At 40.8% G+C, this 12,743-nt stretch overlaps 1 protein-coding gene across 2 annotated transcripts in view; it reads left to right on the top strand.

Annotated features, from left to right (window-relative positions):
• Positions 1–12,743, top strand: part of PCNX2 (pecanex 2) — a 161,367-nt gene that overhangs the window by 67,164 nt on the left and 81,460 nt on the right. For both annotated transcript variants that reach the window (XM_074863133.1, XM_074863134.1), the window contains 4 exons: positions 1,295–1,404; positions 3,581–3,677; positions 10,303–10,395; positions 10,908–11,058. In XM_074863133.1, coding sequence (XP_074719234.1) covers positions 1,295–1,404; positions 3,581–3,677; positions 10,303–10,395; positions 10,908–11,058 — 451 coding nt within the window. The remainder of the gene's footprint in view (positions 1–1,294; positions 1,405–3,580; positions 3,678–10,302; positions 10,396–10,907; positions 11,059–12,743) is intronic.

Below are 12,743 nucleotides of genomic sequence, written 5' to 3'. Positions count from 1 at the left end.
AGTATGATGAGGGGAAGATGATTCTTGGAATTAAAACTCCTGTGATGCTACTCTTAGGTTAACGAGAATTTTACGGTTCAATTCCAAAGAAACATCATATTGCAGTGGGTTAGATGTTTGTCCCTTAAAAGAAAATCAGTTTGTCTTACTCGGGTATTCATTGCACCTGAAAGAAACAGTGTTTTTAATGTGAGTCAGCTTTGCTAAGAAATCACACATATCACTGGGCAAAATAGGATAAATAAAGCTACTTTATTCTGTGAAAACATTAGTCCTGTACAAACTGTGAAATTTTTCAAGCAAAAGATACAGTGCAGAAGATGCCCGTTTGTACTAGCTTAAAGTTTCACAGATACTACAAGCATTGTTTCTCAAAACCTACCCAGAAAGTGCTCTGATGTTAGGATCTGGTGACCTGACATTCAATTGATCAGGTAGAAGTTGTGTGGAGGCGTTGAACAAGTCTAATAAATGAAGTGGCTATGGATCTGATCCACCAAGTTTCTGTGTCCTCCACAGCCAAAATCTGTGTCCTTTTACAGCCAGGACTTGCAAGTATGTCTTAGGATCCATAATTTGTATCTGAGGCCTCCACAGGTGAAGATGGTCTTAATACATGTTACTTAAGCTTCATGTTCCTTCTCTTATAATTTCTAGCCAATTTTAGTTAAGTCACCTGGAGACAGTTTATCTTGGTTATGCCCAGAGTGAGCAGGTGACTGTGTAAATTGTCTTTTCTTTCCCTACTTGGGGATGTCACGTACAGTGGCGGGTGCTCCCCCTCTCCACTTTTGTATCATCAAATCATACAAAAACATACAAAGCAGCAGAAAGATTTTGGAGTGAGGTGCAAGAACTGTACTCCCTTGCCTGATTTAGGTGACACTGGCATTTGTTGCATGCAATCTGGCCACAGGTCAAATAACTACATATCAATTTAGAGTTTAGACAAATACAGTGCAGTTCATTTCACTCGCGTCTCATTTTAATGAGAATTTGCCTCTAGTGTTTCATTAAAGAGGAAAGAAAACCTGCCTTTCATGTGGTTTCCTAGCTAATTGCTGATTATAGAGGAATTACATAATATCACAAAACATGTCCCTAATCGCAGTCTTTTTCACAATAATAGGCTTTGATATGAAAAAAGATTTTCAGTCCTTGGTAGATGGTGTACAAATTTAGGTGCTGTGCATTTAACACTGTATGTATGCCTTAGCCTACTTTATTTATTTATTTTTCCCCAAGTTCTGCATTCCTAACTTACAAATACTTTACTTTCTGTCCTTCTGTTCAGGAACCCTGGGATGCACAACACATTCCAGCGCTGTTCTCAGCTTTCTGTGGTCTGCTAGTTGCACTTTCTTATCACCTCAGCAGACAAAGCAGTGACCCATCTGTACTGATGTAAGTTGCCTGCAAATGTTATTTATTGATTACTCCTGTACAGCATACAACCAGAGTGATACCTGAGTTTCAGAACCAGAGGGATTGTCTCCCAAAAGTACTGTGGTGAGGCGGAAATTCCTCGTCATGTCTGCCTGGTTGGTATTGGTTCTGTAAATAAATTAAGTGCTGCAGTCATATTGCCAGTAAGGCTGGTGCTCTTTAAACAGCACTATCCAAATTCTCTGAAGCAGATTTCACCCTCTGGGAAAATGTGTGCTTGCCATGTTGGAGAATAATGATTTAGTTGAGGGGGTGCTCAGGCTACTGGTGTTGCAGAATGTGCACTGGATAGCACTGTGGCAAGGAGAAAGGACATTTGATGTGCTGGGAAGGTGGCTCAATTCCAGCTCTTGCTGAGGGTCACTGTCAGTAGGCTGTGCCTCTCTGTTTGAGATTAACTCCTTCCTTTTCTGCTCTGATGCAGTCTGTTAGAGGTAGCTGAGGAATATAGTGTGTGTTAAGAGCTGACACTGCAAATAAGGGAGATCCTGGGAGACCCAGCATTGTGATCTGCACGTTGAGGTCCATAGATAGGGGTGGCAGATGTGAGTTTTCCTGTGTGTGAACTGTGCTATATGGCTGTCGTGGAGGCTGTGGTGGTCCATAAGCAGCTGGGTGTCTATGTGTATACCTGTGGGATTAAGCAAGCAAGTGGGTTTTGTGCAACCAGTATCACCATGCCATCTGGGATTCTGCTTCATAAAGAGCTCTTATCCTAGAACAGTGCAGAGGACCTGGGAGGAAACCTACAGGTTCTCTCCTTTGATTCGTGAGGTGTGTTGTGTGTGTCTTGAGGTGAGGCTTTTTAGTGTATGAAGATTGTAGTAGACATATGGTAGGTCAGGGTAGTTGGATGCAAAATTCTGTAATCCAGCAGAGAGAAGGGGAAAGTGGAAGACTTTTGAGACTATTCAGGATTATATCTGAGGATAGAAACTTGGGAAAAGGAGAACAATGCTGATGAGAAAGGAAAGGATATAGGGCACTCGTAGAAAGTAGGCATCTCAGTAAATCTTACTGAAGAGTTGAGAAATTGCTTCTTTACAATCCAGAAGATTCAGAGGATCTGATATTTATACATTACTAGGTTCTGATGTGTCAGAGCAACAAGAACTGCTTAAATCTATTGCCATTAACTTTATCCAAAGCCTACCATCTCTGGCACTGATGTCAATTAGACCTGGATTAAGCTTTGTGCAGGTGGCGTGTAGTTCATTGACTGTTACAGTATGGAACTTGGGTATGGAAGGAAGTTGAAGCTGTGTGCTGTATTAGGGAGATTTGTTTAGCCTTGGAGTAAAACTTCAGGTAAATTACAAATCTGCATGGAAGTGTGAGCTCTTTCAGTTTTGAAGTAATTTAAATGTATTCTTCTCTCCCACTCCCCAGGAAGGACACACTGGTTCATTAACTTCTTTAATACAACAGAAACTTGTCTTTCCTTAAAACTTTCATTTTAAGGAAGTAATCTTAAACCTTTAAATCCATTTTAACTTTTAAATCTAGCTGCTGATTTCGTAACATTCTTAAATCGTCAGCAGCTGAAATGGTTGTTAAATATCTTAAGAATATGTGTACAACAACATCAAATGTTTATTGTGCAATCATGATAAAAATGTATAATCCTTTAAAAAGAGGTGTAAGATTTTTTTTTAAAGAGCTCTGAACTTTAATTAAAGGAAGTTAAGGAGATTTGAAACAGTATTTAAGAGATGGCCTGTGGCATAAAATTCAGGATGGAGGAGGAGATAGCACATAAATCTTGAACTGAGGATTAATATACAATTTATACAGAAATAGCTTCTTTGGCCTTTGTACTGTGGGTCTAAACAGCTCCTGTATTGGTTTCAGCTTAGCTGAAACATTAATAAAAGGTATGAATGCAACAGTACCCTCTCTGCTCATTCCTCACGTTGATTGGACTGCTGAGACTCCTTAATATTTTATGAGGAAGTTCTACCCTGATCACAGGTAGAGCTGGTTTGTGTCAATCTCCAGCTATACAGAGATAAGATAGCTTGTGCATACATGAGGAAGGAATTCTGAGGTTGTTCTTCCTCCTCTGCCCCCCAAGGAATATTCCTATCTGTTAGACATGTTCAGAAGTATCCTAACTAGGATTTTTTTTTAACAGGTCCCTTATTCAATGCAAATATGTCCCTCACTGTCTACATCAACAACTTGAAGATTCATCAGCAGATCCACTCCCAGAAAAGATGAGAGAGTCAGTGGTAAGACCTTTTCTTTCATTACTTTCTGTTCATAGCACTCTCCCATCCATTTTCTCCGCTGAGGAGCCTTTTAAATATTCTCCTTTAGTAATTTAGATAAATTACTAAAAGCACAGAAAATGGGAGACTCTATATCCTGTTCCTTTAAATTCACAGATGGAAACTGAGAGAAGTTCTTCTAGATCTTCTTTCCAGTGAGGCCGGAAGGGACAAGAGGGATGTTGAAATTTTTCTTTCTGAAGGGTTCCTTTGAAGGACTTGGCAATGTTGATTCCTTAATAGAGTTCATGGGAGATGCACTCTTAGAGCTTGGGGAATGGGGCATCTCATCCTAGTACTCAGAGAGCTAATGCAGGTTCTGTGCATAGGGTCACAGCCTGGCAACCTGGTGTGTACAAGGTACGCTGGATTGTTCAACAAGTGTTCAAAAAGGTGAACAGTCCTGCCAAACTCCCTGTCTACATTGGAGGGGGACAGGATTTGGTCCACAGAATTTAGTGTATTTAAAACCAGTCCTTACTCATTCTTTTTCTAGGGCTAGGAGTTGACCTGGTTTTCAGGAATGCTTTTTTCTGTGCCAGGAAGTACTCCTGACTATATGCCCTCCACCCCCAGCCAAGCCAGGTGGAGCACAGACCAGACTTGGCACCTAGAGACAGAAGCATGTGAAACTTGACTAGTATGAGAGAGGGAAGTACATGCCTGGTGCCAAGCATTACCATCTCATCATCTCTTCTTTGCTTGGCAGGCTGTTTATTTCCTACTGTCTGGCACATAGCTCTAAGTTTGTGTCAGCTTATTTCCCACTTCAGCTTAAACATCCAAAGTGACCGATCTTCCTTTTTGTGTCTTTTAATATAAAAAAAGCTCACTAACTGTTACCCAGCGGAGCTTGATCTTATAAAGAGTTCAGGTGGGAAGATTGTCAAGTTTCCAGAAGTATTAATGGGTGTTTGACATTTCTTAGAGTCATGAACTGTGCTGCTTCCCAGCTGTCAGACAGCCCTTTGTCCTGACCACATCCCTAACTCCTGCATCCGAGCATTTGCAATCTAGGCAATTATTCCTAAACTCCTGAATACTTGCAGAAGCAAGGAGCATTCAGATATTGCCTGGAAGACAAAACTGCCTTTTATTGACCCGTAGACATGACCTGAGAGTCCGTAGTGCCTAGTGGTATGGGTCGCTAGCTGGCCTGGCTTCCAGATGTCCCTTCAAAGGGATGCATCTCTCCTGTACATCTTGAATCATTCATTGGAGATTTTTTAAGGTGTTACACAGACTACATTCAGCTCATGAGTTGATCCCACACTACCAATGATTTCTACTCTTCTTTGCTAAGCTTCTGCTTAGATAGTTACTTTCTACCATGTATAATATTATTTTAAACTGCTTAACTCTAATAAGACCCACCTAACATTAAGTGATATGTCTATTTCTGGTTGCTGGTATTGAGCTACAGTTTCTTGCAAACTAAACTGTTTGTAACAGCGTCACACTGCAATATGAATGTCCAGCTAGTTACAGAATTAAAGTATTTATGTTAGTTTTGCTATATTCTGTGGTATTTCCATGTAGTTTATTGCCACAGTTCACTGTCAGCCCATTCTTGTACATGGGGACTATGGCAGATGTAATGGAAAGTTTCTCGTTCCCCTGTATTTGTATCCCACTTGTATCTTTTGCTGATAGTGCTCTTCTTGGAGCAGTACAGAGTCTGATCTCATCTGTTCTGCAGATGGAGCCTTGCCAGGGGACTGAAGCAGTTACTGCGGCTGTCCACTTTACTGGTTTAATTGCACAGTGTAGAGCAAGGTTTCAATATACTGAAAACAAAAGCCAAAAGAATTAACAAATTCTCATCTAAGATCCTGGCTGTGTTTTCAAAATGGAGTCATGCTGCAGATTCTTGACCTGTTTTTGTGTCAGTACTGTAGACAGGGATCTGATGTCTTAGACTAACACAGGTACCATGTGGTTCAACAGCACTTGGGCCCTTCATCCACCGGGGCAGAAGGTGCAGAAGTGCAGGGAGGACTGCGGTGGGACTGGCCAGACATAGGACTTCAGTTCTTCTCTTCACCATGTCTTGTTCCTGTCATGTTTTGCCAGTGGTTTTTTGTATTTAATCAAGTGGGTTTCCTGGCACTTTTGACTTTCCAGAATGAACCTGGTTTTGGGGATTGGCACTTTTCTGCTCTGTACATTTGATACTCCATGCTGCTGCTGCTGCTTTTAGACAAAGACTGCTTTCTTTCAATGTTGCTGGAGCTTGCTAGCTCTTTATCTTCATTTTTTTTTTCCCTCTGTTCGGGCTTCCCTCAATCTGTATAAAAACTGTAAGCAAATGTGTTTGCTTACAATGTCAATTAGTGGTGCTAATTCTTCCACACTGGGAGATGTCTTGGAGAGAGGGCAATTTCTGATTAATGCAGGCTCTTTGTCTAGCCCCTGTGTTATCTGGTACCTCTGTCTCAATTAAGCACTAACCAGTTTGCCAGGAGATTCCCACTGCTATCTCACAGTGCAGTGCTAATAGAGCAAGCAGGGAAGAATTGAGGCAGGAGAAAATGCGTGTGCCTCAAGTTTGAGGAGCACAATCAAGCCACAGTCTCTGCTGACTTGCTTCAGCCACAGCAGTCGTGTTTAGGATGTAGGACTCAGCTGACTCTTAAAAGCCGGTTTTAAATAGCTTCCAGAACTTCTGCAAGGGGATCGTCAAACAGTTCAGAAACTAGATGAAACAGTATGTCAGTATTTGAAGGAGATTTCATGGTGGTAGTTCCTTTTTTTTTCCTCTTGGAGTGCTCCTTTGCAAGGAGAATATTCCTAACCCCTGTCAGTGGCAAGAGACGGCAGGATGCAACACGACAGCCAGCCTTGCCCTGGTCTATATACAGACATACAGTCTACATAACATGCCATTTAAATGAGAACCGTTTTAATCAGAAATCCTGAGGCGTACAGAACCAAATCACCTCTTCAAGCAGCTGAAAGCAAACAAGGTTAATATTGAAAATTCATGTGTTGTATTCTGTAGTGGCTTTACATTGATGTTAGGAATAATAAATACAGCATCTCTAATGTTTAATTACATGACCTTTACTATTTTCCTTTGCTTGAATAGCTGTGTAAGAATTGCCAGCTTTGGAAGCCTGAATTATAAAGCAGCTGTGATGGATAATTGACCATTCAACTTTGAGAATGGAGCTTCCTACCATTATAATTAATTTCTATAGGCATCCACATGGCTGATTACTAGATTAACCAGTGGTCTGAGGGTGCTAATGTGTTACATTCAAACTCAGCTTCCTTCCTGGCCTTTAATACAAACATTTAGATAGCTAGTAAAAGGATTTGTACAAAGCTCCAAAAGCATAATTGAAAACAATAATTATAAAAGGGCACCACTGTAGTATATTCTGCTTGTAAAATCTCTGAGGCATCAAATGTAGTGATGTTGGTTTGGGGTTTCTTTTTTGCCTTGAGTGTAAAATGAAGAAAAAAGAATACCTGCTTTCAGACCAAACTATAACAGTGATTATCTCTCACTGCAGAGATTTTAACTGTGATCAGAGCTTAACTTTTCCATGTTGGACTAATTGCAGTGAAGGACTCAAGCATCACACCATAGGGCTATTCAACATTCAATTCATAAATGCCTGGCCTTGAGAATGGAAGCGAGAATCCTGCTTTAGACAGCTGGGTTTAAATGCAGGGTGGGAAACAGAGTTGCATCCAACATTCAGGAGCTAGCTACCTTCAGCAGGAAGGGTGGAAGCTGCAGATCACCCGCAGCAGCCTGTAGGTGGATGTCCAAGGTTCTTTCCTGGAAGGTAGCTCTGAATCGCCCTCAGCCGGGGAGATAAGTGCCCAGGGTCAGCCATTTCTTGGGGGGCCCTGACCACTATATGCCATGACATGAAACAAAAGTGATTGCTGCTCAGCTTTGTTTTAGAAGGAAAAAAATCTAAATTTTGTGAGAAGTTTGAATGTGTCTGCCACATCAAGAAGGAGCTCCTGTGGGGACCACTGTGCAAGTCAGCAGCTGAGCAGTACATTTACATTTTGAAGCAGTTCTGTGCAAGGGCTAAAGGGCAAGTCTGGGCATATATCATACTTTAAACACTTTAGATCTTATCAGAGTTGGAATGCAATTGTCAAATTTGGGTTTAAATACCTGAATAATAGTAATTGCTTTAAAAACATAGGCCTTTTCCTGCATGGGATTGTTAATGTGTCAAAAGCAGTGAGAGCACCCTAAAAAGAACACTTGCAAACTCAAAGATGGGAAAGGTGGGAAATACCAACCCTGTGTAATATAATCTGTGTAATAATGCACTCTCTTTTGAATGTAATCTTTTAAAAAGATTCTCTATGATCTGGCACAGAATGGAAAGTTAGGATGCCACCTCACCCCAAAATGTTCATTATTATCACTTCTGCTGATTTTACATTTAAATTCTTAATATTTGATGTAGTTCTTAAAATGGCAGCTTCTTCAGTCACCTGATTGTGAGAGAAATAAGTCATTTTAATAGTAATCCTTTCTGGTTGTACAGAAGAACTTGAAAATATTATTGAAGTGTGTTTGTTGTTCTTATAAGCTTGTTTTAGATTATTGAGTAGTTGGATTCAGCTGTGCAGAGAATGATACTTGATCAAGACTTTTCATAATACATGTTCACAAAAGGGCTGAAATAGTTCCATGTAAATCTGTCACTGCTTAACTTTTTCAGATGCTGAATTTTACAAGCTAAATACTTCTGGTTTACATAGATTTTGTATGCAATGTCTTTAAAAAATTTGGAAAGGTTAAAAAAAATATTTTCATTACATGCATTGGTAATAATTCACTCATCCATCTTTATCAGGGTTTTGACCACAGTTTTTCAGTACTGCTTCATATACTAAAGCTGCTTGAGTTAGAGATGGATCCATAACTTGCTAGTGAGAGAAGGTCTGAGCCGAATGTAGAAGACCTGTGGGAACAGGCAGGGATCAAAGGTTTGTTCAGGGAAGAGAAGGCCTTTCCTCTGACGTCCCTCATGTTGTGGTTCTCCTGTTGTATACGATGGCCAAGGACCAAGGCCAGCAGGGCTATGTTTTGAAAAGATGGTTGGGAAGAGTTAGGAGGACGTAACTCTGCTCCGACACCTTCCCACCTATAGTCCATGTGGAGTACAGGGCTCTCTGGAGAGGGCACAGCTCTCTGAGGGGTGGGAGCATGGTTCTTTTGGAGGTATGTGCTCCTGAGCAGCCTGAGAAAGGGAAGGACAGTGGTGATAGTTTGAGGATTCAGCTAAACCAGATTAGAGTTTCCTGGGACAAAGCAGAAGTACTTCTTGAGCCTGAAGGCTTTTTAGTCCTGCTGAATTTCAGAGACCTGCTGCAGTAAGTGAAAGTGCTGATGCTTGTGACCTTTTACTAAGAAGCATCTTTCATAACAGGGAGTGATAGGCAGCCTAAATATAGTGGTTGCTACCAGCTTCCCCTGTAATTCGCAACCCTTCTGTTGTTCACTCGTTCTGCTTGCTTTCTTTTTTGTCTCCCTTATTCGTAGGTTTGCTATCCCATCATTATTTTAATTTTCTTCTTTTTTTTTCTCTGGTGACATACATGAAGACTACCTAGATTGCAGCACCAGGAAATCAGATGAGCTTCTAATTTTAACAGAAGTGTTGCATTTCACATTTTGTTTCTAGATGTCTTTGTATTAAAGCATGTCAGTTTCTAAACCAAGACCGACAAATAGTTACTCATTTGATAATTTAGCAATAGTATTGAGTGCCGAACTTAAATGCTCCCCTCATAAATCTAAGACAAGATTTTCATTTACTCACAAAGACATTTTGGTGACCTCCAAAGTACAATTCAGAAGATTGCACAGATCGCAAGCCATCTTGTTTATTTGTTTACTGAGAAATGACATTTTAATCACAAGAAAAATGGGCTACAAAGACAGTGATATTTTCCAATCTTTAGAAACAAAATTACTCCTACCCTAGTTATAGATCTCTATGTAAAGGCAGACGTGTCCCTTCATTATCATTCAGTGACACTAGAAAAAGGCCTTGTCTGAAATCCATGAAATCTTGCCAAAATTTGGCTTCCGATACAGAAAATCAGAGAACGAGACATGTCACTTTAGAACGTCATAAATGTATTAACTTTGTGTCTCTGAAGACATTACAGAAAAGCATGAGTCATTTCAGTAACGCAAGAGAAAGTGAATCTGAGGAAATATTAATGCTTGCAAATAGGAAATGGAATGAGAATTTTGATTCCCCAAAATAAAAAAGTCATAACGTAGAAGAGTTATATTTCTTAAACAGAATCAGACTCTGTATGAAAAAGTATTGCTTTCATTTCTTCAATCTTAAAACTACGTTATTTAAAAATATAATTTAAAATTAGGCGTGATGAATTTAAATGTGATTACTTTGACAAAGCTAGAGTGTGAAGAAATAATTTCCCAAAGCAGAGTGAAGAAAATACTTTTGTATCGGGGAGTGTTGATTAGCCCTATCACAATGCAGACTGTGAGTAATTGAGAACAGAATCGTTTACTTTGGTTAAAATAGTATTGACTTGCTAATTTTGTATAAAATAATTATTTTCACAGAAAGAAATCTTGAAATCCGATCTCATTGTCTGCACAGCGGCTGCTGTTCTGTCATTTGCTGTCAGTGCCAGTACTGTGTTTCTATCATTAAGGGTGTGTATCTCTCCTTTTTTTTCCCCCCTGTAAGGTATTATCTCTTTTATGCAAAACCACGTGGTGCTTTAACTGGAAAGAATAGAGATTGTGGGAATAGAAGTTAGTGAAAATGTGTTTACTGGTCACGATAACATTTTTTTTTTAATGTGCAAGGCAGTTAATTTATGGATATTTGTATTAATTTCAGTGTTACTTATTTGACGTCTCTTCCCTTAAACTACTGCATAGCCACAGCTTTTTTATGATACAGAACTTGTGGGACAGATTGAATAAGCCTGATCACATGCCTTTTTTCCTTCAATTAGGAAAAAATTGTTTAATTGTGTGTGCAGAATACGTATTTCCAGATCCATATCCACCTGTGCAGTCAGAGTTTGAACATAGGAATAAAAATTAATTGCACAAAAATACAATCAGAGGAACTGTTTAAAAATGTTAAAAAAGAGGTTTTATGCAAAAATGTTGTTTGCAAATTATAACTGTATTTCATTTTTTGTCTTTTGGCCCAGCCATTTCTCAGCATTGTCCTGTTTGCTTTAGCATGGACTGTGGGATTTGTAACACATTACGTACTTCCTCAGCTTCGCAAGCATCACCCCTGGCTGTGGATCTCCCACCCCATCCTTAAAAGCAAAGAGCACCATCAACGGGAAGTGAGAGGTTTGTAATAAAATCTTTTCTAAACAATGGATACAATGACTTGCAGCTTATCTTGGTTTTAAAAAAATAATCCAGAAGGAACAGAGCAGAGAGAATAAATTATGCTTTACATTTCCCTTTTTGAATAGCATGCATAGCCCATCATTTCCTTTTTTTCCCCCTGATCACCAGCAAATCTGTAAACCTGTCGAAGTTGTCTCCTGAGACCGTTGCACAGAAGGGCAGAGGCTGGGCAGGCACCTCTGGAGATTGTCTAGTCCAACTCCTCTGCTCAGAGCAGGGTCAGCTAGAGCAGGTTGCTCAGGGCTACGTCCAGTTTTCAGTCATCCTTAAATAAGAAAGGTTGTTTTGGTGGTGTTTTTTTTTTCTTATGTTGAAATGGAATTTCGGTTTGTGCCCATTTCCTTTTGTCCTGTCACTGGGCGCCATCAACTTTACCCTCCCTATCAGGTATTTATACCCCAAAAATACTCCTAAGCAGGCATTAATAAGATGCCCCCTGAGCCTTTTCTTCTTGGGGCTAAGCAATCCCAGCTCTCTCAGCCTTTCCTCCTATGTCAAATGCTCTTGTCCCTTAATCATCTTACTGGCCCTAAGTGGCCTTTCATGAACCATTGTCTGATCTGCCTTTTGCTTTTACATTACAGTACTGTTACTTGCTGTGTTGTTAATATGTTATAGTTCATGCTTAATGCATTGGTGTTTTATATAATTTAAAAACTTAAATGATTGATGAAACTGAGGCAGAATTTTTTCTAGTTTCTGACATATAACTATATATAGAATCATAGAATAGTTTGGGTTGGAAAGGACCATAAAGATCATCTAGTTCCAACCCCCCTGCCATGGGCAGGGACACCTTCCACTGGACCAGGTTGCTCAAAGCCCCGTCCAACCTGGCCTTGAACACTGCCAGGGAGGGGACAGCCACAACTTCTCTGGGCAACCCGTTCCAGTGCCTCACCACCCTCACAGTAAAGAATTTCTTCCTTATATCTAATCTAAATCTGCCCTCTTTCAGTTTAAAACTATTACCCCTCGTCCTATCACTACACTCCCTGGTAAAGAGTCCCTCCCCATCTTTCCTGTTGGCCCCCTTTAAGCACTGGAAGGCTGCTATAAGGTCTCCCCAGAGCCTTCTCTTCTCCAGGCTGAACAACCCCAACTCTCTCAGCCTGTCCTCATAAGGGAGGTGCTCCAGCCTCCTGAACATCTTCATGGTCTCCTCTGGACCCACTCGAGCAGCTCTGTATCCTTCTGATGTTGGGGGCCTCAGAGCTGGACACAGCACTGCAGGTGGGGTCTCACGAGAGCAGAGTAGAGGGGGAGAATCACCTTGCTCGACCCACTGGTCACACTTCTCTTGATGCAGCCCAGGATACAGTTGGTTTTCTGGGCTGCAAGCGTTGCTGGCTCATAGCCAGTTTTCCATCCACTAATACTCCCAAGTCCTTCTCCTCAGGGCTGCTCTCAATCACTCATCGCCCAGCCTGTGTTTGTGCTTGAGATTGCCCTGACCCATGTTCAGGACCTTGCACTTGGCCTTGTTGAACTTCATGAGGTTTGCACGGCCCCACCTCTCAAGCCTGTCCAGGTCCCCCTGGATGGCATCCCTTCCCTCCAGTGTGTTCACCCCACCACACAGCTTGGTGTTGTTGGCAAACTTGCCGAGGGTGCACTCCATC

The sequence above is a fragment of the Strix uralensis genome, chromosome 3, assembly GCF_047716275.1.
Source record: "Strix uralensis isolate ZFMK-TIS-50842 chromosome 3, bStrUra1, whole genome shotgun sequence".
Classification (NCBI taxonomy): domain Eukaryota; kingdom Metazoa; phylum Chordata; class Aves; order Strigiformes; family Strigidae; genus Strix; species Strix uralensis.
This window is presented reverse-complemented; position numbering and strand designations above follow the sequence as displayed.